Source organism: Papio anubis, chromosome 11 (genome assembly GCF_008728515.1).
Source record: "Papio anubis isolate 15944 chromosome 11, Panubis1.0, whole genome shotgun sequence".
NCBI classification, from domain to species: Eukaryota; Metazoa; Chordata; class Mammalia; order Primates; family Cercopithecidae; genus Papio; species Papio anubis.
This window is the reverse complement of record NC_044986.1, coordinates 19,091,708-19,118,955: the sequence shown is the minus strand read 5'-3', so window position 1 is coordinate 19,118,955 and position 27,248 is coordinate 19,091,708. Positions and strand designations below refer to the sequence as shown.

Here is a 27,248-nt window from a genome sequence, read left to right as displayed (position 1 = left end):
ATGTTACCTACTGGTAACATAAGTCCCCTGCTTTTCCCTCCAGGCTGCCGACATCATTTGTAATTCTATGTTCATTTCATGTCTGTTCCCCTAGACTGTCAGCCTGTTGACAGCAGGCATGGGCCCATTTTGTCCATACAGCATCGAATTAGTGCTCTGCATACTGGGGATGGATGAAGGCACAGGTGAAGATGTTGTCACAAAGGGTTGCCCAGAAGCCCCATGGGTTACATAAGACAGGAACTTATTTCTCTCACATACAGTTCAGAGGTGAGTGGCCTGGGCCAGCAGGGCTTGGTCATCTTATGGCTTCTACCTTGAGGTCCAAGGTCACCATTTCTCAGCCGGCAGGAAGAGGGAGAGGGGAAGTGGAAGGTAAGCAGCTTCCAGCTGCATGAATTTGAAATTGATCACATCCGTCAGATAGAACTTAAGACACGTGGCCACCCTAGCTGCCAGGAAGGCTGAGAAATGTGGTCTGGCCAGGCACTCATCTTCCTGTTAATATTCTAGGAAAGTGCTGTTCTGTGGCTAAAAGGAAGACATAGAGGGTGGATTCTGCCGTGAAAAGAGCACCCTGGCTGACCTGGGCCCTACCCAACCAGGCAGTCCCTGGGTCCCGTCGAGGGGCTCTGACTGGCAGATCCACTGCTGACGCCCCTCTGCTTGCTCCTGCAGGGTGCCGGACACAAGCCCTGGACCTCGTCTTCATGTTGGACACCTCTGCCTCAGTAGGGCCTGAGAACTTTGCTCAGATGCAGAGCTTTGTGAGAAGCTGTGCCCTCCAGTTTGAGGTGAACCCTGACGTGACACAGGTCGGCCTGGTGGTGTATGGCAGCCAGGTACAGACTGCCTTCGGGCTGGACGCCAAACCCACCCAGGCTGCGCTGCTGCGGGCCATTAGCCAGGCCCCCTACCTGGGTGGGGTGGGCTCAGCCGGCACCGCCCTGCTGCACATCTATGACAAAGTGATGACTGTCCAGAGGGGCGCCCGGCCTGGTGTCCCCAAAGCTGTGGTGGTGCTCACAGGCGGGAGAGGTGCAGAGGACGCGGCTGTCCCTGCCCAGAAGCTGAGGAACAACGGCATCTCTGTCTTGGTCATGGGCGTGGGGCCTGTCCTAAGCGAGGGTCTGCGGAGGCTTGCAGGTCCCCGGGATTCCCTGATCCACGTGGCAGCTTACACCGACCTGCGGTACCACCAGGACGTGCTCATTGAGTGGCTGTGTGGAGGTGAGTGGGGGAATCCACATCCTCAGGGCTATCCCCATGGCAGGCCTTCAGCCTGAGCCTTCACATACATCATGGCAAGGATGGCAGCTCTTCCCAGCTACTGAGCACTTGCTTCCCAACTGCCAGGTTCTGTGCTAAATCCCATGCTCACATAAAATCCTACAGTAGGTATAACCATCCCCATTTGACATTTAAGGTATAGAAAGTTTAACTAACATAGATAACTCCCTTCCAAACTTGAGAATTAACGCATTCCCTTTAAACAGAACCCACTTTTAGGATATCCACAAGCTTCCTAAGGGTCTACAGATCCCACATTGACACTGACTTGGGCAGTGACAGAGCCCAGAGCAAACAGGGCCAGCCCAAATCCAGTGACCTCCTCTTCACCTTCTTAGAAGAGACAGGAGAATCACTTGAACCCGGGAGGTGGAGGTTGTGGGGAGCCAAGATCGCGCCATTGTACTCCAGCCTGGGCAACAAGAGGGAGACTCCACCTCAAAAACAAACAAACAGAAAAGTCTGCCATATGTATGGCACATCTGAGCAATGAACTCTCCATGAGTCTGTAGGAGAGCTGGATCTTACTAACCTAGCCAAGTTGTATGCAGCACCAACCATGAGCTACCAGGGCAAAGGGAGACATGACTCTAGTAGCCTTGCACCTCTACTGGGCTTACTTAGGGTGGGGGATTTCAGGTCTAACCCATGCCCGGCCGGCCTCGTGGGTGTGTTCTCCATTGCAGAAGCCAAGCGGCCAGTCAACCTCTGCAAACCCAGCCCATGCATGAATGAGGGCAGCTGCGTCCTGCAGAACGGGAGCTACCGCTGCGAGTGCCGGGATGGCTGGGAGGGCCCCCACTGTGAGAACCGTGAGTGGAACTCTTGCTCTGCATGTGTCAGCCAGGGATGGTATTGCAAGTCCTGCCAAGTCCCACAAACTCAGCTGAAGGCAGGTTCTAAAACATTCGTTCAGTGGAAGGAATTATTCAATCATTTCCCCACAAAACATTTAGTGAATACCTCATGCATCCCAGGCATTGTTCTAAGTGCGGGAACATAGCAGTAAACAAATAAAACCTCTGCCCTCATGGAGCTTCCATTCTAATGGGGAGGCAGACAATAAGCAAATTAAGTATAATACAACATGTGGTGTGTTAGACGGTGCTCAGCACCCTAGAGAAAGTCATGACAACTAGGAGGGAGGCCACAGTTAGGAGCACAGTGGATCCAGGGTACAGGAGGGCAGACAGAGGCAGGGATGGGTAAATGCAGTGGTGGGAGCTGCTGGAAGCTCTTTTTGGGGTGCTTTCTATTTGCTCAGTAAAATGGGAAGAACAGCTAAGTGAGGATGAGGAGGAGGTGCCAGAGGTTTGAGAGAAAAGAAATGACTATCAAGAGAAGGGTAACAGATTAGGGCCTAGAGAGTGATTGTTGGGAGGCATTAGAGGTCCACTTATGGCTCCTGTTCATGAGTTTGAAGTAAGAACAGCCAGAAATCAGAAGACAAGTCCAGTCGGAGCCTTGGTTTTTTGGCCATGGGCAGAGTTTGGCTTTCTAAGGCCAGAGAGAAGCTCTGGAGGACAATCTGATGGGGTCTCTGATCTGGCATCTTCTGCTGGGGGCGAGGTGGGTTGTAGAGTAGGATCAGGACCTGAAGGGGTCCTCAGAGGCTGCTGGAGGGCTGAGAAGGGGATGCAGACACTCCTGTCCTCAGAGTTCACCTCCTTCCCCAGGATTCTTGAGAGGAGACGCTCCCAAGGCACGTGGTTCCCATGCAGAAGGGCAGCAGCCGTACCCCTCCCAGCAACTACAGAGAAGGCCTGGGCACTGAAATGGTGCCTGCCTTCTGGAACATCTGTGCCCTGGGGGTCCTTAGAATGTCTGCTTCCCGCTGTGGCCAGGACCACTATTCTCAGTGAGGGAGGAGGATGTCCCAACTGTAGCCATGCTGCTTAGAGACAAGAAAGCAGCTGATGTCACCCAGAAATGATGTTGTTGAAAACTTTTGATGTGTAAGTAAATACCGACTTTCTGTATCTGCTGTGCCTTGTTGAGGCTATGACATCTGCCACCTTTTCCTTGAGGATAAACAAGGGGTCCAGAAGCCTTAAATTTAGTGGCCTGACATTCCTTTGCCCACAATCAATGCTAGCTAGAATGTTGTTGACACAGTAATGTCCAGCAGAGGCCTTTACTAGAGCATCCTTTGGACGGTGAAGGCCACAGCCTTTCAAAATGGAAAGCAGCGGCCTTTCCGCTTCCCCATAGACATCCTGGATGCATTTGCATTGAGTCTGAAAGGGGGCTTGAGGGACATTTTTGACTTCTGGTGACTGCCTTTTGTGTGTGGAAGAGACTTGGAAAGGTCCCAGACTGAAATGTGACCAATTAACCAGCTTGTTTGATGATGGGGGAGGAGCTGAGTGTGCAATTGGCCCAGGTCTGGAGGTGAAATTGTTCTGAGTAGTGAGCAGTGTCCACTTGAAAGGTCTTCCTTTAAAAGAGGTTACGGCCAGAGGCTGTGGCTCACGCTTGTAATCCCAGCACTTTGGAGGCCGAGGCAGGCGGATCACCTGAGGTCAGGAGTTTGAGACCAGCCTGGCCAACATGGTGAAACCTCGTCTTTACTAAAAATTCAAAAAGTAGCCGGGCGTGGTGGCAGATGCCTATAATCCCAGCGACTCGGGAGGCTGAGGCAGGAGAATGGGTTGAACCCAGGAGGCGGAAGTTGCAGTGAGCCGACATCACACCACTGCACTCCAGCCTGGGCAACAAGAGTGAAAATCTGTCAAAAAGAAAAAAAATTACTTAGAAGGGGTTGTGGTGTGTTTATGGAATTATTTCCTTATTCTCCTTTTAGTGGGGCAAAGAGAAGATTCTTAAACTCAAAAATATAGGATAAAGAAACTTAACAGAGATTTTGCTTTCTAAAGCATTGATCTTACGCTGCCTAGGTTTTAGTTTTGTTTTGCTTTGCTTTTCTACATAGCTTTTAAAGAAATATTTCAAGAAATGTTGGTTATTTACTAAACAGGGATATTTGTACCTATGCGGCAAAGAGGCATGTTTGGAATATTCTTTGGCAAACTAGATACTTACTTACTATCCCTGCAGTATTTAGGAATTACTTCTTCTCCTTAGTTGTATTGTTTAGAGTTGGATTTTCAGTAGAAATCTTTCTAGAGCTCTGACGTAACTCCAGACACCTTATCGTTTTTCTTTTTTTTGAGACGGAGTTTCGCTCTTGTTGCCCCGGCTGGAGTGCAGTGGCACAATCTCGGCTCACTGGAACCTTTGCCTCCCAGGTTCAAGTGATTCACATGCCTCAGCCTCTTGAGTAGCTGGGATTACAGGCACATGCCACCATGCCTGGCTAATTTTTGTATTTTTAGTAGAGACAGCATTTCACCATGTTGGCCAGGCTGGTCTCAAACTCCTGACCTCAGGTGATATCCCTGCCTCGGCCTCCTAAAGTGCTGGGATTACAGGGGTGAGCCACCATGCCCGGCCTGTTTTTCTTTATAAATATTTTAACATAATGTTTTATAGACAAACATTCAAGCATACTTTGGCTTTAAGAACTTCAGGATTTCTGGTGCTAGAAAAGTGCTTGAAGTAGTATCACCATGATTTTAGATATTAAAAAGTCTGGTGTACCAGACATTGAGTCATAATCATCTGTATTCAAGGGATACTATCATTGATAATATTCTGTTGTTATGCTGCCCTTCACAGAAGACAACGTCCAGGGCAGGATCATGTGCTCCCTGGCAGATGCTGATCAGTGATGTCATAGAAATTACATGAATGCATTGTCTTTAAATAGCTGTTTAACCATGTTATAATGTAGGCTTTTTGTCTTGTTCCGGGCTGGTATTTGGGTGCCCTGATTGAATTACTTGGATTTAAAGAGCAAACTCTGGGCTCTGGACTTATAAAGACCTTTACCGTTTCTTTGTAGGAGACGGTGTTCCCACCTCTGAAATATTTTTTTCCCCTTTTGTAGTGATGGTGCCACTGAATAGTTCAGCTTTTGTCAGTCCCCCAGGAAAATGCTATCCTTTGGCCTAACTAGCCAAGCCTTCTTTCATTTAAAAGAAATTAGCTTTAATTTTTACCTTTAATTACTTATTCAAGTAAGACAAATATATTTTCCTTGCAAGAATTAAAACATTGCATATAGGCCATAAATTTCCTTATTTTCTCTGAATGATCCTAATTCCAGTCATCCTGTTGAATACCCTAGTTCTAATAATTGACTCTTGCTTTTCTAGAGAAGTATTTCCAAATGATCCTAGTTCTTGTCTCTTCCTTTTAAAGTTGTATACCACGTCTTTTTGCATTGCCTGAGACCTCCAGAATAATGTTTCACGAAGTAGCAGGTATCCATATCTGGTTCTTGACTTTTTCATCATTATAATTGTTTTCTATGGGTTACTTACCAGTTTAAGAATGCTTTATTCCTAGATGAACTAAGAGTGTTTATTATATGTTGAGATTTTTGGTATGCTTTTTCTTCTTCAAGATAATGTGATTATCCATTTATATATTTTCAGTCATTGAACAACCCTTGATTTTTCTGGATAAATTCTATTTGGTCATTAAACATCATTCTATAAACCCTGCTGAATTTCATTTGCCAGCATTTTATTTCAGATTCTTTTAATCTGTGTCCAACAATGAGATTTGTTTACTTTTGCAATTTGTTTTGGATTTTTGGTATCAGAGCTATACTAACCTTATAATAGAAAGTACATATTTCTCAAACTTACCACAGATATAATTTGAAAACTCTTGTCAGTATCTGTACTTAGGGCCTCCATTTCAGTTCTGCTATTTTATATTGCCTTAGGTTGTCTATTAGTCTTTTTAATGAACCAGATTTTGGTTTTGTCATTTTTTAAATAAACACATTTATGCTATAAACTTCCTTAATTACTACTTAGGCAACCTTCCCAGTATTGGTATGTTTCTTTTTTCCCAAGAATTCTTTAGGAGTATATTTAACTTGTGGGAGTACTGATTTTTCATTTACTTACATATGATCAATTTCTGCAGATGTTTCCTGTGTCTTTGGTATGTTGTTAACTGTACTACTAAAATTTGCTTTCAGTCTTATCTATGCTCTTTGATTCAAGGAGGCTGAGTTTCCTGCTAGGACCCCATCTTGTAGTTCAGTGTGTAAATAACCAAAACATTTCCTCCCTTGAGAACCCCCCAGGCCCTGCCCCAAGTCATTTCATGAAATACAAGGAAAACCTCAAATACAATGAACATTTTATTTAAAAAAAAAATCTAACTCACCACTTGGTAAAAGGTCACCAAATGTTTATGAGAGAGGAAATAAGAATAAAAAAAGACCTTTAGTTCTCAGGAACAAGTGTTAGAGAACTGATACACAACCCCCCAGAAATGAGGCAGAGATAATAGATGAAATGTTTCAACCTGTGTTTAAAAAAAAAAAAAAAAATCAGGAAAAGACAGGGGCAGCACAAGGAACAGCACTGCCAATTTTAAGAGGGATACCAGCCTAACCAAAATTCACCACTTTGTTCTTGGAAGGGGAATGGACATCATTAAACAGAACTTAAAATCAGGGACTATTTATATTAAATAACTCTTCCCTTAAAAATGGCCCGACCACAGGAATGAATCTGTAAACACACAGTAATATTTTTCCCTATGGTAAAGAGTCAGTTTAATCTCAAAAGACACTTTTCACTGTTTCTAAATGACAGGATTTTAAGCATTTTTTCCTATATATAATACAGCATCACTTAAAATTTTATTTAAAGACAGTTGATTCAGGCCTGCCTTAGACTGGAAAGAAGTATTTAACTTAGTGGGATCAGTGCTTCAGCTTGGTCCCAAATATTTTCCCCCATTACTGTTTCTGGATGTCAACGCTTTTTAAAATCACTGAAGACTGAGTTGGGCCTGGTAATATTGGAGAGAACTGAAGGCAAGGATGGTTTAATCCCCAACTGCTAAGTATTGGATAAGAGACGATGGCCAGGAGTTTAGGTCTTCTCACTCACCAAAGCCAGGTGACCCATAAGACAGGGCCCTGCTTCCTTGATTCATCTTCCACCAAAGTCTAAACATGAGGTTTTTACTATTTAAAAATCTTAGTAAAGCAATTGATGACAACTTCAAAAAAGAAACACACAACATCCCTAAATACAATGTCTTGTTTACATCCAATATACTTAGGTCTCCAAAGAAGCCTCCTTTTTGTTGTATTATTTCCTTTAGCTCTGAAAAGGGACAGATCCTCCTCTTAGCTGAAGCTTGCCATTCACAGTACCTCAGTCTTTGCTTTTTCTTCTAAACAGACTCACCCTTTTGCAGAGTTTTTGCTTTAACAAAGCAGGATTGTCACCAAGGTCCACATTGACATGAGAGTCTTCAGATGAAGCTTGTTTTCTAACTTGCTCCTTTCTTCTCCCATTCCTAGGGTACCATTCCAATACGAGCACCCACCCCCCACAAAAAAGATAGTTAGTTATCCACTGTAGCAACTTTGATATACATAGAAAAAATGTGAGAAAAACTATTTTAGGCATAGAGGTGACAAACAGGTTTCAAACCCTGTATGTTCATCACTGCTTAGAGTGCCTATTCAGAGGTTTTTGAGACTGTGGCACAACAGCGAGTGCCTGTAAGTGATGTCTCCCACAGCAACAAGGGAGTAGAGGTTCAGATGCTTGCATGGAATTATTGGTTAGCCATTGTTGTGAGCACCTCCAAATATCTCCAGCAAGTAAGCAGGATAGGAATAAAGAACAGAGTTTGCCAAAGGCAGCCCTAGGCATGTTCTTTAGTGTACAAATGAGTAAATGATTAATGATACTTTTTGACTAACCCTCAGGGAGAAACTACATCATAGCATGGATTCCTCATTTACAGCTTGCTGAGAATTTTGCCACTAGTTGGGTGGTCAACTTTGGACAATTCAAACCACCTATGTGAGTCTGTTTCTTTAGTTTTAATGGTAGAAGTCCTGTGGAGTAACTGACTTTTTGATTTGAAAACTGTCATAATCTGTCCCTGAGCTGCAGCTGTCCTGCTGGAATCTACCCGTAACTGTGTGGAGGGTAAGAACTGAAGTATCCCCAAGTTCACAGGGAAGGACACGCAAACCAAGTACAGGCACCTTTCTGGTTGGTCAGTGCAAAAGACTGAGCCAAAGGCATGGGCAAAGCCACTGCCACTCCCTGGTGAGTGCCAAGCCCTTGCTCAGAGCTGGTGCCAAAAGCCACAAAGCACCACCTGGGTCAGAAGATGGGCCCCTATCTTAGTGACATTCCTGCTGGCCCCAAGGGAGACTGGGAGTGACTACTTACCTTGGCTTTCTGGAGGACAGTGCCTTTGCCTGTGACCATGACTGAGAGAGGCCTGTTCTTGAGCGTGGTTGCGGAGTTGACTGGGGTACAGTCTGGGGCAGGGGCAGGTGTGACAGCTTTGGGCTATGGTTACAGGAGGAGAGCAAGGACTGAGTCAAGGGGAGGGAGATGTGACCCACCTGCCCCAACCCATGTCCAGGGAGCCCTACAAGCAGCCCAGAGACTGTGGCTCCAGCACTCACGCGGGGGCTCACGTTCTCCAGGTGGGTGGTGTCCACAGTGGTGCCCAGTGTCACAGGCCCCGCCTCAGCCTTCTTCAGGTTGTCCTTCACCTCCATGATGCTGAGCTCCAGGTCCACACGCCTGCTCTCCTCACCCCGGCACTCCTCGTCCATTTCCTTCAGCTTCTGCTCCAGGCTGGCCAGGACTTCCTTGTCTGGAGAGAGAAGTATGCAGGCCTCAGAGAACAGCATCTCGGCCCAGGCCAGGGAACCCTGCTGGGTGGAGGCAGGATCTACATACCTCACCACCCAAGAAGGACCACAGGTCTGGCCCCAACACTTAGAGCCGGGGGTGGGGGGCCTGTGTGCCGGGGCAGCCTGCAGGCCTGCTCTAGTTAGCATTCTGCAAAGGCTAGGAGGCTCTTGGGGAGGAGAGCTCTGGCTTCACTAAAGGGCATGAGTCTGAGGCTTAAGCCCCTTCTTGTAGATTCTCAGAGACTCTTGGTTGTTTTGACAGTGACCCAAAAGGGTGAGGGGCTTTATTCATGGCCCATGGAGGAGGGCTGGGCAGCTTGACCTGCCCTACCGAGTTCCCTCAATCCTCTGACTTCCCTAGGCCTAACAGAGGAGGAGTCCTCAGCCCTGGCTCCTCCTCTTAACCCTGAACCTCTCGGGTTGCTGCTGTCACACCATGAAATGATGCCTAGGGCCTGTATCCTAGAAGCTCACTGCTGGAGGAAAGGATGGTATCACGTATGTACCACATAAGAGTTCTGAGCACAGGGCCACTGTTTACGAAAAATTCATAGATGCTGTTGAAGGACCATCTCTAAAGACAGAAGGAAAAGAAAACGTATACCAATAATGTTTTGAAGATTGGAGTTTAAAAAAATACAGTTCAAGCTGGTTGAGGTGGTTCACACCTGTAATCCCAGTACTTTGGGAGGCTGAGGTGGGCAGATCACTTGAGACCAGGAGTTTGAGACCATCCTGGCCAACATGGTGAAACCACGTCTCTACTAAAAATACAAAAATTAGCTGGGCATGGTGGCATGTGCCTTTAATCCCAGTTACTCAGGAGGATCGCTTGAACCTGGGAGGCAGAGGTTGCAGTGAGCCAAGATCGTGCCACTACATGCCAGCCTGGGCAACAGAGCGAGACTCTGTCTCAAAAAAAAAGAAAAGCCAGTGGGTGACTTTGCATTCTCAAGACCTTCCCTCACCAGTCAGCTGAATTTGTCCCCAAACCTGCACTGCTGCTTATGCTTGTTCATGCACCTCTACAATTTAAATAAACAAAAAGTTACTCCATGAACACTAAGTCAAATACTTTGAAAAGGTTCTAGAAGAGGCAGGTTGCAGCTGGTTTACACCTGTAATCCCAGCACTTTGAGAGGCCAAGGCAGGTGTCCCTTGGGCTCAGGAGCTCTAGACCAGCCTGGACAACATTGTGAGATCCCATCTCAATTTTTTTAATTTTAAAATTTTAAATGCAACAGATTGCCAGGAAATAGCTGTCAAATGATATGAGTGTGATTTGGAAGATAATCTAAAAGACTTCTTGGCAAGTGTCTTAAGTTTTTGTCGACTTTAAAGAAATGAAGGCTGATGCATTAACAGGTATAGTTAACGCATGAAGGATGACATGAGACTCCAGTCAGCCGACCAGAGCTCAAAAAATCTGCAGTGCCAGGTCCTCAAAAGATGGGCCAAGGAATATGCATTTAAGTGACAATAAAATACTTATGGCCTATGCATAATCCACAAAACTTAACTCCTTTAACTAGCTTTTCACAATGACCTGCTGGTCCTATTGATGTTCTGTCATAGGCTTTCTCTCTATGTCCAGGAGAATGGCCTTTCAGACAGGATTGTGTGTCAAAGAGGACACACAAGGAGCACCCACCTAGGCCAAGGCCCACTGATTGGGAAGGCAGGTGACAGCTAGATCTTCCGCCAAAAAGTTAAGCCTACAACAGCCCTCTGAGCTGAGGGTCCTTCCCCACTGGGGGTGCCCCTTAGGCCCCTTACCTGTGCATTTCAATAGGGTTTCCTTTAGCTCCCGTTTCTCTTTCCGGAGCTGAGCCAGGTGCCCCCGGATTTCTTCCTTTTTCTTTTCAAGCCTCTCCTTCTCCTCTGTGTACCGCTTCACCTCAGCTTCTGTCCGATTCTTGCCAAGCTTGATCTCTACAGACCCAGAGAGGGAAGCCCCAGGTCAGCATGACTGGATCATGAGGGCTGTCCCCAGTCTACTGGTCAGATAGAACCTGGGACTTTGGCACAAAGTCCTGCTAGGCTGGATGCCAGACCTGGACAGGGGCCTCTACCTCTCTGAACTTGTTTCCTAATCTGAAAAGGATGGTGTGTAAAGGATGGTTAATATGTCAACTTGATTGAAGGATGCAAAGTATTGTTGCTGGGAGTGTCTGTGAGGGTGTTGCCAAAGGAGATTAACATTTGAGTCAGTGGACTGGGAGAGGTAGACCTGCTCTCGGTCTGGGTGGGCACCATCTAATCAGCTGCCAGCGTGGCTAGAATAAAGCAGGCAGAAGAATGTGGAAGGACTTGACTTGCTGAGTCTTCCAGCCTTCTTCTTTCTCCTGTGCTGGATGCTTCCTGCCCTTGAGCATCAGACTCCAAGTTCTTCAGCTTTTGGACTCTTGGATTCACACCAGTGGTTTGCCAGGGGCTCTCAGGCCTTTGGGCACACACTGAAGACTGCATTGTCAGCTTCCCTACTTTTGAGGCTTTGGGACTTGGACTGATCCACTACTGGCTTCCTTGCTCCTCAACTTGCAGATGGCCTGTTGTGGGACTTGACTATGTGATTGTGTGAGTCAATTCTCCTTTATAAACGCCCTTTCATATGTACATCTGTCCTATTAGTTCTGTCCCCCTAGAGAACCCTGACTAATACAGATGGAATCGGGCTAACTTCCCCAAGCACAAGTACCTGCACTGGTCACGCGCAACCTGTCCTTCACAGGTGGGCTGGCGCCAGGTGGGGTGGCCACCACGGCGTCGGGGCAGCTCGGTGGGAAGGAGATTCTCTGCTGTTCAGTCTGGATTTTGACGGTGGTGATTCTCAGGGAAGGCTCCTCTGGCTCCAAACTCTCCAGCTGCTGTGGGGGAAAGCAGACCTGGCTCAGCGGGCTGAAGGGGCGTGGGAAGGTGGTCTGGCTTTCCTGCAGGGGAGGGCTTGTACCTGTTCCCCCAGGTCCTCCGGACACTTTATGCAGGGCTCATCTGGGGTGGGACCTGGGCCTGGGTCTGTAGGGAGGGCCTCAGTTGCATTGTCCAGGTGGGACAATGTCAGGGAGGAGGCCTGGGCCTGGGCACTGTGGGGGCCATGCAGAAAGGACTTGACAGGGGTGAGGTCCAAGTACACTCGGTCAGATTCTCTCTCATTTGGGTCATCCGCAACAGGGGTGGCTTCCTCGGTAGGCTCTACCTGCAGAAAAGAGAGTCTGGGGCATTCACCATTACCTCCACTCCCTCAGCTGTGGAGGGGGTACCAGCCCTGCCTCACAGCTCTGGTGCCCACCTCACAATGGTCCAAGAGATCTCCCTCCTTCCTGGTGGGGGCCACTGCTTGAGTCCTAGATATGTCACTCAAGGTGGAAGACCCAGACAGAGCACTTAACTTCCCTGAACCTTATTTCCTCATCTGTAAAGAGGTAAAGAGCAGCACCTTCCCATAAGGTGGTTAGGGTTCAAGGAGATCATCTGTGGGAGGTCCTCAGCTCAGCACAGGGTTCAATGCCCAGCACGTGGAAGCTGCCATTGCTGTGATCATCCCACTCGACAGTCGATTTGGGCCTGGAAGCCTACTGGTGCCTCCACTCCCAATCCCACCACCACACCCCTAGCCCTGACCAGAGTGGTTCACCAGTGTTTCATCTAGATAAGTCCCCAAGCCAAGCAGACTGCACAGCCTGACATATAGGAGACAGTCTTGTTGCACTTAGGTGTCTGCACTAATGGCCTGGTAGGTGGCTCAGAACCCACTCAATCTCAGGGATACTCTAATGATCTCTGGGATTGAGGTTTGCAGGAGGAGGGCTGGAGAGTCCCAGGCGGCTGCCTGGCCAGGTCCTTACCGCAGCTGTGAGCTCCGACAGTTCCACGTCATCATACAGCTCCTCCTGGCGGTCCTGGCTAGGCAGGCCATCGATGTAAGTGTTGGGCTCTGAGAATTTTCTCTGCATCAGTCTGGAAACAGGCGGAGGTGGCATACATGAAGCACCCAGGGCAAGGTGGCAAAAGCACCAGGCTCCAAGGATTCCCAGTGATGAGTGGTTGCCATGAAAGTGGTAGCCACACAAGAGATCTGGGACACCCACCTCCATGGATCAGAGGGCACCTCCTCCCTCTTTCCCAGTGCCTTCTTCCTGGAATTCTTGGTTCGAGATTTTCCTCCCAGAAAGACAACCTTCCCTTGCCCATACGCCTCATCCTAGGAGGATCCCTTTGCCATCTTCTCCCCGATTCCTCCCTTCTAGGATCTCCTTCCAGCAACCACAACAAAAAACCCCTTCTCATTTCATCTTCACAATACACTTGGGGTGGCGCCCGCCACACTATCCCTGTCTGGTCCATGAGAAAACTGATTCTGTTTCAGTGGCTCGGCCGGCTTCCACGAGACTGGCTCTACCACCCTGACCAAAAAACGCCTCTCCCTCAGCCCGTTTGCTCATCTGGAAACAGAAGCACCACCCCCTGACCTGCTTTTCTCCAGGGTGTGCTGGAGACCCAGTGAGGGATTCACTGGAAGGACAAGTAGGAGGTCAGGAAAAGGGACAGCTCTGCCCGGAGGAGCTGGAAAGTCTAACTGCTGCCGAGGATGCCAAAGCCGCCCCTGGGGCCCGAAGCCTGGCTCGGCTCCTTGCTCTTAGCTCAGCTCCTGGCCATTGGCCGGGCCTCCCCGAGGGCTGCTCCTTGGCTTCGCATCTTCCTGCTGCTGGGTAGAGAGGGGTGGGACCCTGTGCTCTCTGCTGCCCCCGACTCCGGCTGACCCAGGGCCTGCAGCATGGCCAAGAATAGGAGAGTATACAGAGGAAGGGTCCAAATTACTCACAAGAGGGAGTTTTTGGCCGCACTCACAATACAGGAAACCCTATCGGCATCCACGTAGTCGTAGGTGAACTCTTCTGGGTCTGTCTTGGAGCCTGACTCGGAGAGCAGGAGACCCAGCCAGTGGCCCATTTCCTCGGAAGACTTGGCCTGGAACGAGGCCAAGAGAGACATGAGCAGGGCCAGGCTGTGCTGCCTGGTGCCAGCCCCTCCCCACCAGGCCATGACCGCACCCCTACCCCAGAGCCCACCCACAAAAGCCTCTGTAACAGCCCAGGGCCATGCCCTTCCTGCTCACCAGCCTACCCACCCCCCAATGGCCCCAAATCACATTTCCCGTCAGTGACATCTTGATGCCACCTCAGTAATGCTGGATTTTTGTCCCAAGGGCCATATGAGATTTCTATACATTGTGTTTTTAGGAGGTGAAAACTTACCACCAGGTGATCACTATTAAAAATTGTTAGTGATCACCTGTTTTTAAAATGATTAAAAAATTGTCTTTTAAGTTGACACTTGTATTTTATGAACGATGCATGTCATCACCTTATCCCATATACAACAAGACTCCCTGGATCCCTAAGAAATAACATTCAAATTTATTTTTGTTCGTGGCTTCAGTAAAGTCGGGACAACTTTTAAATGCCTTACACTAGCTCAGCTGCTAAACTGTGATCAAAATCCCAGTGAATTTGGTATTTTTTTCCCCAGGGGACAATGCATTCTCATCAAATTCATCCATTGGGTACCTCAGTTAAAATGTCAACATTGTTTCTTTAAAATAAGAAAAAACTGCCCATTTAATCAAAGCTATAGGTTTATTTTCATGAGGAAAATCAGCTCCCTTTGGTATAAGCCATAACTCCATCACTTTTGCTGCTATATTCTCTTCACCAAAGAGGTCGCGATGAGCAGAATTTGACATTTAGCTGATTTCTTTTTCACAGTTTTTTGTTTTTTTTTTTAAGACAGAATCTCGCTCTGTGGCCCAGGCTAGAGCGCAGTGGCGGGATCTTGGCTCACTGCAGCCTCTGCCTCCCGGCTTCAAGCAATTCTCCTGTGTCAGCCTCCCAAGTAGCTGGGACTACAGGTGCCCCACCACCTCCAGCTAATTTTTGTATTTTTAGTAGAGACAGGGTTTCACCATGTTGGCCAGGCTGGTTTCAAACTCCTGACCTCAGGTGATCCACCCGCCGTGGCCTCCCAAAGTGCTGGGGTTACAGGCGTGAGCCATCATGCCCAACCCCCACTTAGTTTCAACTGGATTCTAAATACAGCTTTTCATGGGCCTCCCCTAGTCCAGGCTGCGTCTCTGCCCTGGACAGCTGTGACAGCTTCCTAACAGGTCCCTTCTTGCCCCCTTCCATCCACTCCCACCCCAGTAGCCAGAGGAAGCATCTCAGAACCCCGATCTGAGCTTGCTGCCCTCCCCTGAAAGCCATCAGGGCTCTGTTGCTCCCAGCCTGACACCCAGCCCCCAGTACAAATCTATAGCACCCTCCCCACTTCTCTCCAGTCATTGAAGCTCAGCGATCAGTTGGGTGATTTGCTGAATAACATCACACTCCCAAACTAGGACGTAAGTGCCACAAGGACAGGGAGCCCATATTGCTCTTGTCCACCATATTCCTGTGCTGAGGAGATGTTTGTTGATGGGGAACAGCTGAATGGACAAATATAAGCTATAAGCTAGACCCTGGGAAGCAATTGAGATGTGGGTCTTTCAGCCACCAGAGGGCAGGATTGGAGCGAAGTTTGAATGAGGACCTCCTCATCAGAGACTAAGTGAAGGAGCATTCACGGGCAAGTGGGTGCTTCCATGCGTGGAAGGGACTCAGTCTCCGCTTGCAGCAGCTTGCAAGGCATTATATCACTTCTTAATTTGGTAAATGTAACATCATATCAAACAGGATGGGGAGTGAGAGGAATGTAATTGTATCACAAAGTGAATTTTTTCCCCCAGATAAGCTCTAACAGTGTGGTTTTTATGTACTGGGCCTAGAGGCTCTCCCAGCTGGTGACACCCAAACAAAACAGCACCCACTTTGAATCCCCAGCAGCTTTTTTCCAGTAGCTCAGGGAGTTAAAAATACTCCTCCTGCCCCAAGTGCAGGAAGTAGCGCATGGTTCCACTCCTATAATGCAACCACCCTGAGGTCAGAAAAGGAATGGAAATTTTTAAAAATGCAAACAATCTCAGGCAAACGAAAAATAACACGTGGGGACATTGATTCTCCCTTGGTAGGATTATAGTCCCAGAGACTGGCAGCAAACAGCCACCACCGCCACACCCTGGCTGACCCTGCTCCCTGCCCCGCAGGCCGGTGGTACCTCAAGCTTGGCCAGCTCCTCGCCCTTGTGGAGGATGCGGAAGGAGTAGAGGTGGTCGGGGCTGGGGTCTGGGACCACCTCGCAACCCACCAGGCTGAGGGGTTGCTGGGCCACCTTGCTCCGGTTCCGGTCCTGGTAGAAGTGCAGGTGATTGTCCCTGACAGAGCACCATGAAACTATTCTAAAATGCTCTAGGAAAGAATCCCAAAACAGAAAATTCAAGCTACAGGAGAAAGTAAAACAAAAGGCCAAATCCCTAGAAGAACTCAGAATCCAAGAAAACAGGACAGGGGAGGAGGACAGACAAGAAAGAACTTGGCTTCCCTAGAAAGAATAAAATACAAAGAAGAGATCAGGAAACTACAGAAGGAACAAGGCTTCTAGGAAGGAATACAAATCTAGAAGAGAACACACGGAATGAGAGGACAAATAGACAAGAACTAAGATGAAACTTGAGAGAAATCTGGGCTCTAGGAAAGAGACTCTAAGAATTACAGAAGAACCTGGAATGGAAGAATAAATTGCAGAAGAGACTTGACTCTGAGAAGAGACAGAATAGAGACAGGGCACAGGAAGGGAATCCTACAAATCTAGGAAAGAGATGCAGTCTGGGAGGGCAGTGGATGGGGAGGGGCATGCAGGGGAGGGGCCTTGGGTGCAGGGAGGATGCCGAGATGCAGGAGGTTTGGGGCTGCAAGTCCCAGGAGGGGCAGCGAGGCACAGGGGGCGTGGGGACAGGAAGGGAACTCAGGACGGGAGAGAGAGGATGTGGGGACAGGAGGGCATGGGTGTCCAGGTGTGTCCTGGGCTGGCACCGCCTCTGGGCTTCCTTAGTGTCCCCCCGGAATCTCAGCTTCAGAACCCATCAGACACCTTCCGTGTCCTAAGGGACTGGAAGCTGCTCTGAGCTTTGGCCTGCTGAACCAGGCAATAGGGTGAAAGTGCACAGCTACCTTCCTGCCTGGCCCAGTGCTGGATACACAGTGGGGATCATGCATATTGCCAAGCCATATTAACACAAAGTGGTAGATTAGAGACCAGGACAGAGATGCCACACACACCCATCACAATCCTCTGGACTGAAGAGAACTTTGGATCATGAGAGGTGGGACCTCAAATGTGTTAAGCAGCCCCAGTCCTGGGAAGGAGAGCAGCTGTGGTTCTCCCAGTCCTCCCCTAGCCACAGGGAGCATGCTTCACTGCAGAGTAGACATCCAGCAATAACCCAGCCACATCTCTTAAACAGTGACTCATAGGGACCGGGCTCCCAGGCCAAACATCATGCCCCCTGAGGCCACTGCCTGGCACCCTGGCTGGAGAAGCAGGAGAATGCAAAGATACAGCTCTGTCTACTGCCTTCCTAACGCCCCCCCCACCCCCACCCCCAGCACCCTGCCAGCCTTAGAACACAAGAAAACTCAGCTGGGACTCAGGAAGGGAACCCAGAGATGGGACAATGGCCTTCAGGCCCCAGGAAGGATGACCTCCAATGTGGGACCAGCTTGGGGATCAAGATACCAGGCCCACCCCAAGATATTTCCCAGGAAAGGCTTGTCACTCCTCCTAGCCTCAGTTTCCCCAAGTATGAGCGAAGGCCATAAAGATGACCTCTGTCCCGCACTCATACCCTCTGCACCAGTACAGGGTTCTCATTGTCCCCTTCATGGTCTCGGCTGTTCCCATCTCAGAGTCACTGCTACTGTCCACAGGTACCATTCCGCTCCTACATGCCCCTCAAGGCTCAGGTCCACAAAGCTATCTCTGACCACAGGGCAAGAAAAGTTCTCTCTGTCCCTGAGTCCCGATAGCTACGAAGATGGCACAGTGCATGCTTATGGGTATAAAATCATCACCTCCCTCAGGCAGGCTGTGAGCTCTCAGTACTGTGCCTGCCATCCTTCTGCTTGGTCCCCTTTTAACACGGTCCCTGCCATACCCTGTAAATATAGATCAAATGAACATCATTTTTAAAAGAATTCTAGGAGGACACCAATCAGTTACCCTTCACTTCCACAAAGGCCCCAACAATGCAGCAAGAGAGAGTTGGATCAGGCATAAAGAACTGCCTGCAGTAACAACAGATGGGAACCTGACGGCTGCAGGCTCTCCATCCCTAGAGATGTTTATGAAAGACCTAAAACCCCCTGCCTTCACTGTCCGAGCTCGCCTTCCTGCAGGCTCCAGCCCAGGGAATGAGCCTCCGGTCCCGGAGGTAGCTACAATTCTTACTGGATGTCTCGAGGGACCTCTCCACAGGCTCCAGTGAGGTGGATTTCTTCCTGCCCAGATTCATTAGGTTGCTCAGTTTGAGGCCAGCAGAACATTTCTTCTTGACTGTCAAGATGAGACACAAAGCAATTGGTATTGCACGTGGTCCACCCCCGTGTCCATGAGAGATGGAAAAAATAGCAAACCCATTTCCACTCCATCCACCCATCCCTCCCCGCTACATATGCACACACATATGCACACACACACACATCTCCCCAAACCAGGAGCCGCAGGCCAGAGTCAGGTGTCTTTAAAGTCACACATTCAAGAGGGGTACACAGACTTCTTATAGAATATACAACCACTTGAGAATCTTTACAGACTGTACTGGCTCAAAGAGATTTGAAATAGGGTTAGCAAACAAGAAGAGATGGAAGAACATTCTATCCCCAGCATTTCATGAAGCTTAACTTCAATTTGGCTGTGTCTCCCTTTTTCCTGGATCTATTAGCAGTATTTCCAAGTAGTTTATTAATGGGAGGCCATGTTAGAACCAGCTGCTAAAACCCATTAGGGTTGAGCCCGACAGCCCAGTCTCACAGCCTGGGACACCATTCCCCTCCCAATCACATGATGTTACCGTCTTTGGTTTCTGGGACCTCAGGGTGGCCATCCACAGAGCTCCCATACTCTGAAGCTGACAGGTACTTCTCAGCTATATCTGGCTATGGACAAAAGAGACATGAATGGAGATCACTGGCTGGGAACAGTTACCTTGGAGACCACAATTTAAGGGGAAATACTAGATGGCTGTTCGTTGTATGCCAGAGGTTATATGCCTGAGCAAACCCCTGCCGGCCACCTAAACGGCAGAATCCAGGTCGCTGGTAGGACACTGGTCCAACTTCCAAATGGCTGTTCAACCTGATGTGACGGCAACCCTGTAGCCACTGGGCAGGGCAAGCAGCTTGCTCATGGGTGGCATTAGAGTGCGTCCCCGATGGCGTTGGCTGTCAAGCTAGCAACCACTCATACTGAGAGCGTGAAGAAGTCTTTTGAGAGCTGACTGTTCTAGCAACGCGAGCTGGTTCGTCTGCACAGGAACAGACCATGTGATCTGAGTCCTGGCCGGAGCATTCTGCTGCCAGGCCGGTGCCCAAGTGACATGAGCCTCTCTGAGCCTCACTCTGCAGGTGTCACATGGGGGTGACATCCCCGTCTGCTCACAGGGCTGTTGGGGACTCAAGATGATCCCTAGAAAAGTGTAGCCGCTGCTGCTGTTAGAACATGAAACCCTCAGAACGTTCCAATCAAGCTGTGTTCAGAGCATCACCGACTCCAGACCTCTAGAAAACAAGCTGACGGTCTCCCAAGTAACAGCACCGGCCTTAGGCAGGGTCCAGGGCCAGCAGTCCCTGGCCAGGGAAGCACTGCATGCCGAATCTTTAGGGACAGCTCTTGATTCTCACCCCAATGTGAAGAAAACTCAAATTCGTTCCAACTTTTGTTTTCTTATCAGTGGCCAAAGAATACATGAGACGATGAAAAATGGCCCCTCCTGAGTCACTCTGGAATCTGGAGGGACTGTGGGCTATTTCTCCATGTGGGATGACCTGTGCCTTCTGGAGAGTAAGTAGCCTCCTTTCTGCTCCAGCCCTCTGTGTGCCTCGTTTTCCCCCCTGCCGGGGTGGGGACCCCAAGAGCAGCCACAGTGACGTTCTGACTGTTCTGTGCGTGTCCACACTTCAGGACACCTACCTGCAGGTACTCAGCGACAGGAAATGTGACCCCACAGGTGACAATCCTCCTTTTGGCCAGAACCTAATTCAACTTCTTCAGCCTTGACCTTTAAGCCCAAAGCTCCCCCAAAGCACCATGCAAATGAGCACTACAGCCCTTTGGTTGCAATCAGCCTTGAGACAGTACCCCAGACGCAGAGGCCCTACTGAGGTTAATAAGGGGGAAGGAAGTGCCTCATAAAATCAATCTCCCTATTTAAGAATGCAGGCCAAAGTGACTTTTGTTCCAATAAAGCTTCCCCCGTCCCCCCAGCACCCATAAGCAAGAAAGTATTTTAGGTCTGTATCCATTTCCTCCATTTTCCTGCCAAGCTAGAATTGCTGCTCTTTTCCAAGCAGCGTATGTTTCTTTTCCTTTTTTTCTTTTTTTTTGAGATGGAGTCTCCCTCTGTCACCCAGGCTGCAGTACAGTGGCGCTATCTCGGCTCACTGCAACCTCCGCCTCCTGGGTTCAAGCGATTCTCCTGCCTCAGGCTCCCGAGTAGCTGGGATTACAGGCGCCCACCACCATGCCTGGCTAATTTTTGTATTTTTAGTAGAGACAGGGTTTCACCACATTGGCCAGGCTGGTCTCGAATCCCTGACCTCAGGTGATCTACCTGCCTCAGCCTCCCAAAGTGCTAGGATTACAGGCGTGAGCCCACCGTGCCCGGCCTCAAGCATTGTATGTTTCTTATTAATTGGACTAAAATATAAAAACGAAGCTCCCAATTTTACACTTTTAATTTTTAGAGAAAACATGGAAGGAGATTCTCCCTCCAGGCAGGGCAGAGGCTTACTTTCTGGCAGTTAAGGCGCTGGGCATCCGGGGTGTACTGGTTTCCTTCAGATGCTCCTTCGGAAGGCAGGCCGCTCACTTCCTGGATGACCTGAGGCAGGAGGGAAGCCGTTAGCAGGGGCTGAGGTCCTCCGGCCAGCACTCACAGCCAGGCCGAAGCCAGGGGCCCTGCAGGGCAGGAGAGAACGGGTGGAGGTGAGAGAGAAGAAAATTTCCGAGGAGGAGGGCCCCTACCCCAGCCCCAAGGCCTGCATGTGGCCCCGGACCCGGCTGGGCAGGGCTGCAGTGGGAGGGCTCGTCCTTTAGGCTCCTTTCTGCAGGTCCCACACGTTCAGGGGCACGTGAAGGGGGGGCCTTGACAGCAAAGGCCAAAGATGACCAGAGCCACAGCCCAGGGCTCCATGAGCCCCTTTCCCGCCACCACTCCAGGCAGGACTACTGTTCTGTTGTAGATGTGATGAACAACTGCCTTGCTAGGCAGTCCCTCTGGCTTTCCAGAGGTCAGGCAACTCTGTGGAGTGTCCACGCTGCCTGAGGAGCAGGCCTGCAAACTGCCTTGTTCCAACGACCCACTGGCTCTCCCAACTCGCCGGCCGCCACCCACCCCCCACCCTTCTCTGGGAAGGGGCCTCTTCACTGGCTTCATTGACCAGTGGAAGAAGAGAGTCTCTCTGTAAAGGCTGGACACAGAGAGGCTGTGCCTTCTGAAAGCGTTCTTGTCTTTGAAACCCCGAGCAGAGGCTATGGGGCAGGGGTCTCAGGAAGAGGGCGTGAGACTCTGGGGAGCGAGGCTGGGTCCAGAAAAGGGTGGGTGGGTGGGTTTGGGCCGCTGGAGGAATGGAGCCTGGGCTGGGGGCAGATGCAGAAAGTCAGCAGCGGCTCTGACTATGCAAAGCATTGCCTCCGTCTGAGCCAGGAGCACTCCCTTCTTCTCGGGGGAGCTCCAAGGGTGACCAGAAACACGCTGCCCACCTGGAAGCCCTTTGGAGGTGCAGAATTAGTTAGAGTGATTTCAAAGATTCTCCTCTTTCAGTCTATGCCTAGAGTAGTTTGTGGAAACGGGTTTCAAATCAGAAGAGCCCAAGAACTCCAGTTCGGGACTGTGGTCCACACTGCATATGCAACCCAGTGTCAAGGGAAGAGCGCAGGCACTAGAGTTGGCACCTGTGTGACATTGAGTCCGAGCCTCAGCCACTGCATCTGTAAGCTGGGACAATACCTTTGCCAGGAACCGGCTGTGAGCACTTGTATATCAAGTACGCAGGCACACGATTACCATCCCTATTAGCTTGGGCCAAATACACAGATGCCCCTGCCCAGGGAAAGTGCCACTAAGCCAGGAGTTCAGGAGTGGGGTGGGGGCAGGGTCATGCTTCCCGGAAAACCCCTGCCTTGTGCCTTCCTTTACTGGGACCCTCGTCCCATAGTCAGCAGCTCCCATTTACTGCCATATATACCTGTCTCACCCTGGGCATGGGTGTGAGTATGCAGGATTGGGACACAGAGGCCCAAGGAAGGTAGATGGGGTTCACAAACCCAATGCAGCCAGGTGAAGAGCCCATTGGACAGGCGGACCAGCCCCTACTGCCAAAACGCAAGAGTGGGCAGCTTCTCAGAGCAGGCATTTCCAGCCAAGTCCATCTCTGCACTTATCTGACCAGGGGGAAAGGGTCTCTCTGTGGAGGCCAGACACAGAAAGTCTGTGCTTTCTGAAAGCGTTCTTGTCTTTGAAACCACCAGCAGAGGCTGTGGGGCCAGGGGTCTCAGGAAGAGGGCGTGAGAGTTTGGGGAGGGAAGCCAGGGGGCAGGGAGAGGATCAGTGGATCTGAGCAGTCAGAGAAACAGAGTGGGGAACTAGGAGCAAGAGCAGAGTGTGTGTGTGTGTGTGTGTGTGTGTACACACGCATGCACAATGCATGAACATAAATGTGCATGCAAATGTGCATACATGTATGTGCATTTGTCTATGTGTATACAAATGTATACATGAATGTGCATGTGTGCATATATGTGTGCAAATGAGTGTGTGTGTGTAGTGGGTGAGGATGGGGAGGGACAGGAGCCAGGAGACTGGGGTAAGAAACCAACAGCCCAGAGCTCTGGGTCCTAATCAGCTCTGCAGCCCAGGACAAGCCCCCCACTCCGTCTGGGCCTCAGTGGTCTTATCTGTAATATCCAGGTTTCATGGAGCACTCAGTATGTACCAGGCACAGTGCTAAACACTTTGTGCACATTAAAGAATCTAGTCCCAAATCACTCAGCTAAAAAGGGGTGAAGCCCGGATTTGAACTCAGAGTCCTGGCTCTTAAATGCCCAGGGCTGGCCTTTCAGAGCTTGTTAGCTCTCTCAGGAACCCCACCCCACATGGAGATCTGTGAAGCCAAACCACAAACCTGCGTATGCACTGGCCTTTCTTTTTCTACATGCCACTGTCTTGCACCACTTGAAGATTTTGCAGTAAAGACTGAGATACCTGTCAGCACCTTCTAGAAGCTTGGTTAGGCCAGGCCTGGCATTTCTAAAACAATTAGTGGGTTTACAAAAACAGCCTGCCTGCTCCAAATCTAGGGTACTCAACCTAGGGATGGACCAGTGCCTCAGGTGGGTACATTTTGGTCATGTTTTACTGAGGCAGTCCAGATCTGTTTCTGACAGGCTGGCCAAGGTGGTTACATTTAGCTGGGTGGCAGGTGGAGTGGGTGGGGTGCAGGGTAGATAGAATGCTCCTGTGCTGAAGTGGTTGTGATGGGAGAGGGGGCAGCAGGAAGGAAGGGAAGAGCTGCTCTGGCTCTTGCTGGCCTCACCAGGGTCCCTGCTGGGTTTGGAGGTCCCTCTGGAATTGGGGATCCATTCCTGTTGCAAACTTTACACCTGCTGGAAGCATCAAGCCCAGCTTTCACCTGGGGCAGGCAAGCCCCTCCCCAAGTGGCTCATCATCATCACAGCCAGGGAAGCGTGGGCAGAGTGGACCACAAGCATTTGCGGTGGCGGAGGCACAGCACTGTATCAGACGGGCCTCGGTCTGAGAACCAATGCTGCCACCACTTGGCAGATGACTTGGATCCATCACCTCCACCCTTCAAGCCTGAATCACCACTCCTGTAATATGGGGACATTAACATTCCCCAGCCATCCCCAGTGTGGTTACATGGGTTAAAGTTGCTAATAGTCCTTGGTCTATGGCAAATACATGGCAAATGACAGCGACATGTATTCTTTTTTAATAAGGAGGTGGGGGAGCCGGGTGCGGTGGCTTACGCCTATAATCCCAGCACTTTGGGAGGCTGAGGCAGGCGAATCGTGAGATCAGGAGATTGAGACCATCCTGGCTAACACGGTAAAACCTGTCTCTACTAAAAATACAAAAAATTAGCCAGGTGTGGTGGCGGGTGCCTGTAATCCCAGCTACTCGGGAGACTGAGGCAGAAGAATGGCGTGAACCCGGGAGGCAGAGTTTGCAGTGAGCAGAGATCACACCACTGCACTCCATCCTGGGCGACAGAGCGAGACTCCGTCTCAAAATAAATAAAAATAAATAAATAAATACATAAATAAGTAGGTGGGGGATGCCTCACTAGAGGCAAAAAGGGAAATGGATTTCAACTGCACCCAAGTCCGGGCTACTGGGGATTCAGACCTAGCAGCAGCATGCTGTAACCCATTTGCAGAAGACAGATCACTACCACTTAGAACACAGGAAGCCCTGCAAACTTGAAGGATCACAAATCTTCTACCCCTGACGCTATCATCCATCCCTTTAGAAAAGCTGGGGGCCACAATTCTAGGAGCCCCTCCAAGTGGTCCGGTGTCCCCCTCACCCTGAGCCACTGCTCAGCCTGGTCCTTGCTCTGCAGGCCCAGCACAATCACGTCGGCGTTCATCGGCGTGATCTTCAGCTTGTGCTCCTTCTTCCGCACTTGCTTCTCCTTGTGAACGACGCTGCTGCCCAGCAGGTTCACATCCAGCTGAGGGCTGTGGTCCTTGGAGGATTTGTAGCACTGGAAGGAAAGAGAGAAAATATACCACTTTCCCAGGGCTGCCGGGCGGAGGTGATGTCTGCAAAGGAGGGGCCGCTGGACGTTGCAGGACCCACCAAGAGCCTGACTTTACCCAGCAAGACTAAGAGGCTGGACACCCCGAAGCAGCCTGGAGCCTTAACCTCAAATATCAGCAACTCCTGTTCTTCACATCAGATTGTCCCTCTCTCCCTCAAGCCTCCTTCTCACTGGCCTCAGCCAAGGATGCTCCAGGATGCTGCTGTCCAAATGGTTCAAACTTGCCCCAGGCCTGGGGGGCCCTAAAATACATCCTTTGTGGACACCTTTCAGTTCTCCAAAGTGGACAGACTTTCACTCCTTCTCCACCTCTCTGCATTGCTTGCTTGGCTTCTGGAGTAAAGGATCCATAAGGCACAAACACTAAGCTTCTTCTCTGCCTAGTTAGGAAGATGATGTGTTAACAAAGAAAGGAAGGATTCTCTTCCCCAACCAGAGAAAATACTTTACCCCTTGGCTCCCTATTTGTAAAATGAGGGAAACCTTACAGGCTTGCTTAACAGGATTACCTGAAATAACACTGGCACGGAGCAGGGCCTGTTGTAACCAGGCAAGAAAAGGTGTTTATAATAATTCCGTGGAATTTCAAGTCAGGACACGCAACTGGGAATTTTAATTTAAAATAGCAGGAAACAGGACTGTTGTCAGAGTAATATCTGGTTCCTTGCTGGGTCTGGTCTTATAATCAGTTATTCAAAATATTGTTGTTTCTGAGAAGATACCTAGCATTCTCATGCTGCACAGATAAAAACAGTAGCAAGGGCTGGGCGCAGTGGCTCACACCTGTTAACCCAGCATTTTGGGAGGCTGAGGCAGGTGGATCACAAAGTCTGGAGTTTGAGACCAGCCTGACCAACATGGTGAAACCCCGTCTCCACTGAAAATACGGAAATTAGCTGGGCGTGGTGGCGGGCGCCTGTAATCCCAGCTACTCAGGAGACTGAGGCAGGAGAATCGCTTGAATCCAGGAGGTGGAGCTTGCAGTGAGCCAAGATCGCGCCACTGCACTGCAGCCTGGGTGACAGAGCAAGACTCTGTCTCAAAAACAACAACAACAAAAACAGTAGCCAGAATTGGGGCTGGGCTGGAGGAGCCTGACTGGACTCCAGTGGACAGGACATGAAAAACGGCCAGGGGACAGAAAGATGTATCTGTCTCACAAAGAGGAAGATGGGATGGAGACGGGGGAGGCAGTGGTAGTCACAGCCCTCTTTGAGAGCCTGGTGAAACTACTAGACCTCTCTGGTTCAGAAAAAGTACATTCATCCATACACACAAAATCCTGTATACAATTTCAGGTTAGGGAGAAGTTAAAATCTCCTGATATAAACAAACTCGAAACGTCTTGGGTCAGGGACCATCCTGTCCCTCCTTCCCTGTCCCTGCCCCTTCCCTTGAGAGGAGCGGGGGGACAAGACAACGTGAGGCAGACTGACCAGAAGCCTGTTGTCCTTGATGACACAGAGCTGCTTGGCCCACTGTCCCAGCCACTTCTTGCGCCACAGGAAGGCGCAGATGCGAGCATCGCGCATCAGCTCGATGCCAGCCTCCGGCGAGGGCCACTGGTAGGGGGCCGATTTGCCCTTGCTGCCGTCCTCTTCATCGTAGGACTCGTAGGAGCTGCTCACAGCCTCTCCGTCCTCTGCAAGGAAGACCAGCTCAGTCAGGGCCCCATGGGGCAGGGGACGGTCCCGAAGCAGCATCACTGGGGAGGGCAGCAGGCAGGAGCAGCAGTGGCCAGACCACAGCCCCCGACTCTCCCTGCCCTCAAACCAACCCCACAGCCACCAGCCAGATCCAAGGGCTGGCTTTCCTGCCCCCAAACCCCTCAGCGAGGCTTCTTGGATGCTGCCTCTGGCCACAAAACACACATAACTTAAAACCAAAGTCTCTCCCTTTTCCTCCTCAAATCCTGTCACTCCCAACTCCACAGGAACCCTGAGAAGACACTGCCCCACAGACCAACTGTTTGCTCTTGACAAGGCCGGTTCTCCTACTCACGGCCTCTAATTCCTCAAGTGAAAGATGAAGGGCGTGGGGTGGGATGCTGCCAGGTTCTCCCAGGCCTGGCCTCTGGCATTCCAAGGGCTCAGGAGGAAGAGAACGCCGCCTGCACTCCACCTGAGCTGTGTGCAAGGCAGGCCTCTAATGGCCACCGGCCTGGCTGGGCCTGGCTCAGTCCTAGATCTGGGGAAGGGGCT

The 27,248-nt window shown here is 50.0% G+C and overlaps 2 protein-coding genes across 4 annotated transcripts in view; one reads left to right on the top strand and one right to left on the bottom strand.

Annotated features, from left to right (window-relative positions):
• The window catches only part of VWA2 (von Willebrand factor A domain containing 2), a 53,225-nt gene extending 47,357 nt beyond the window's left edge, over window positions 1-5,868 (top strand). For 2 of the 3 annotated variants that reach the window (XM_031652049.1, XM_031652048.1), the window contains 2 exons: window positions 679-1,230; window positions 1,977-3,269. In XM_031652049.1, the coding sequence (XP_031507909.1) occupies window positions 679-1,230; window positions 1,977-2,293 (869 nt within the window). In that variant the 3' untranslated portion in view covers window positions 2,294-3,269. Of the gene's footprint in view, window positions 1-678; window positions 1,231-1,976 lie in introns of all 3 variants that reach the window. The other variant, XM_031652050.1, reaches the window with a different exon arrangement.
• Window positions 5,869-6,498: 630 nt separating this feature from the next.
• AFAP1L2 (actin filament associated protein 1 like 2) overlaps window positions 6,499-27,248 on the bottom strand; it is a 108,510-nt gene continuing 87,760 nt past the window's right edge. Inside the window, exons 8-21 of the mRNA XM_031652051.1 lie at window positions 26,484-26,689; window positions 24,811-24,990; window positions 20,994-21,083; window positions 19,056-19,140; window positions 18,434-18,538; window positions 16,205-16,395; window positions 13,878-14,023; window positions 12,901-13,012; window positions 12,006-12,251; window positions 11,754-11,922; window positions 10,832-10,987; window positions 8,822-9,015; window positions 8,580-8,702; window positions 6,499-7,686 (exon numbers count right to left, since the gene is read on the bottom strand). Of these exons, the coding sequence (XP_031507911.1) occupies window positions 7,660-7,686; window positions 8,580-8,702; window positions 8,822-9,015; window positions 10,832-10,987; window positions 11,754-11,922; window positions 12,006-12,251; window positions 12,901-13,012; window positions 13,878-14,023; window positions 16,205-16,395; window positions 18,434-18,538; window positions 19,056-19,140; window positions 20,994-21,083; window positions 24,811-24,990; window positions 26,484-26,689 (2,030 nt within the window). The 3' untranslated portion in view covers window positions 6,499-7,659. The remainder of the gene's footprint in view (window positions 7,687-8,579; window positions 8,703-8,821; window positions 9,016-10,831; window positions 10,988-11,753; window positions 11,923-12,005; window positions 12,252-12,900; window positions 13,013-13,877; window positions 14,024-16,204; window positions 16,396-18,433; window positions 18,539-19,055; window positions 19,141-20,993; window positions 21,084-24,810; window positions 24,991-26,483; window positions 26,690-27,248) is intronic.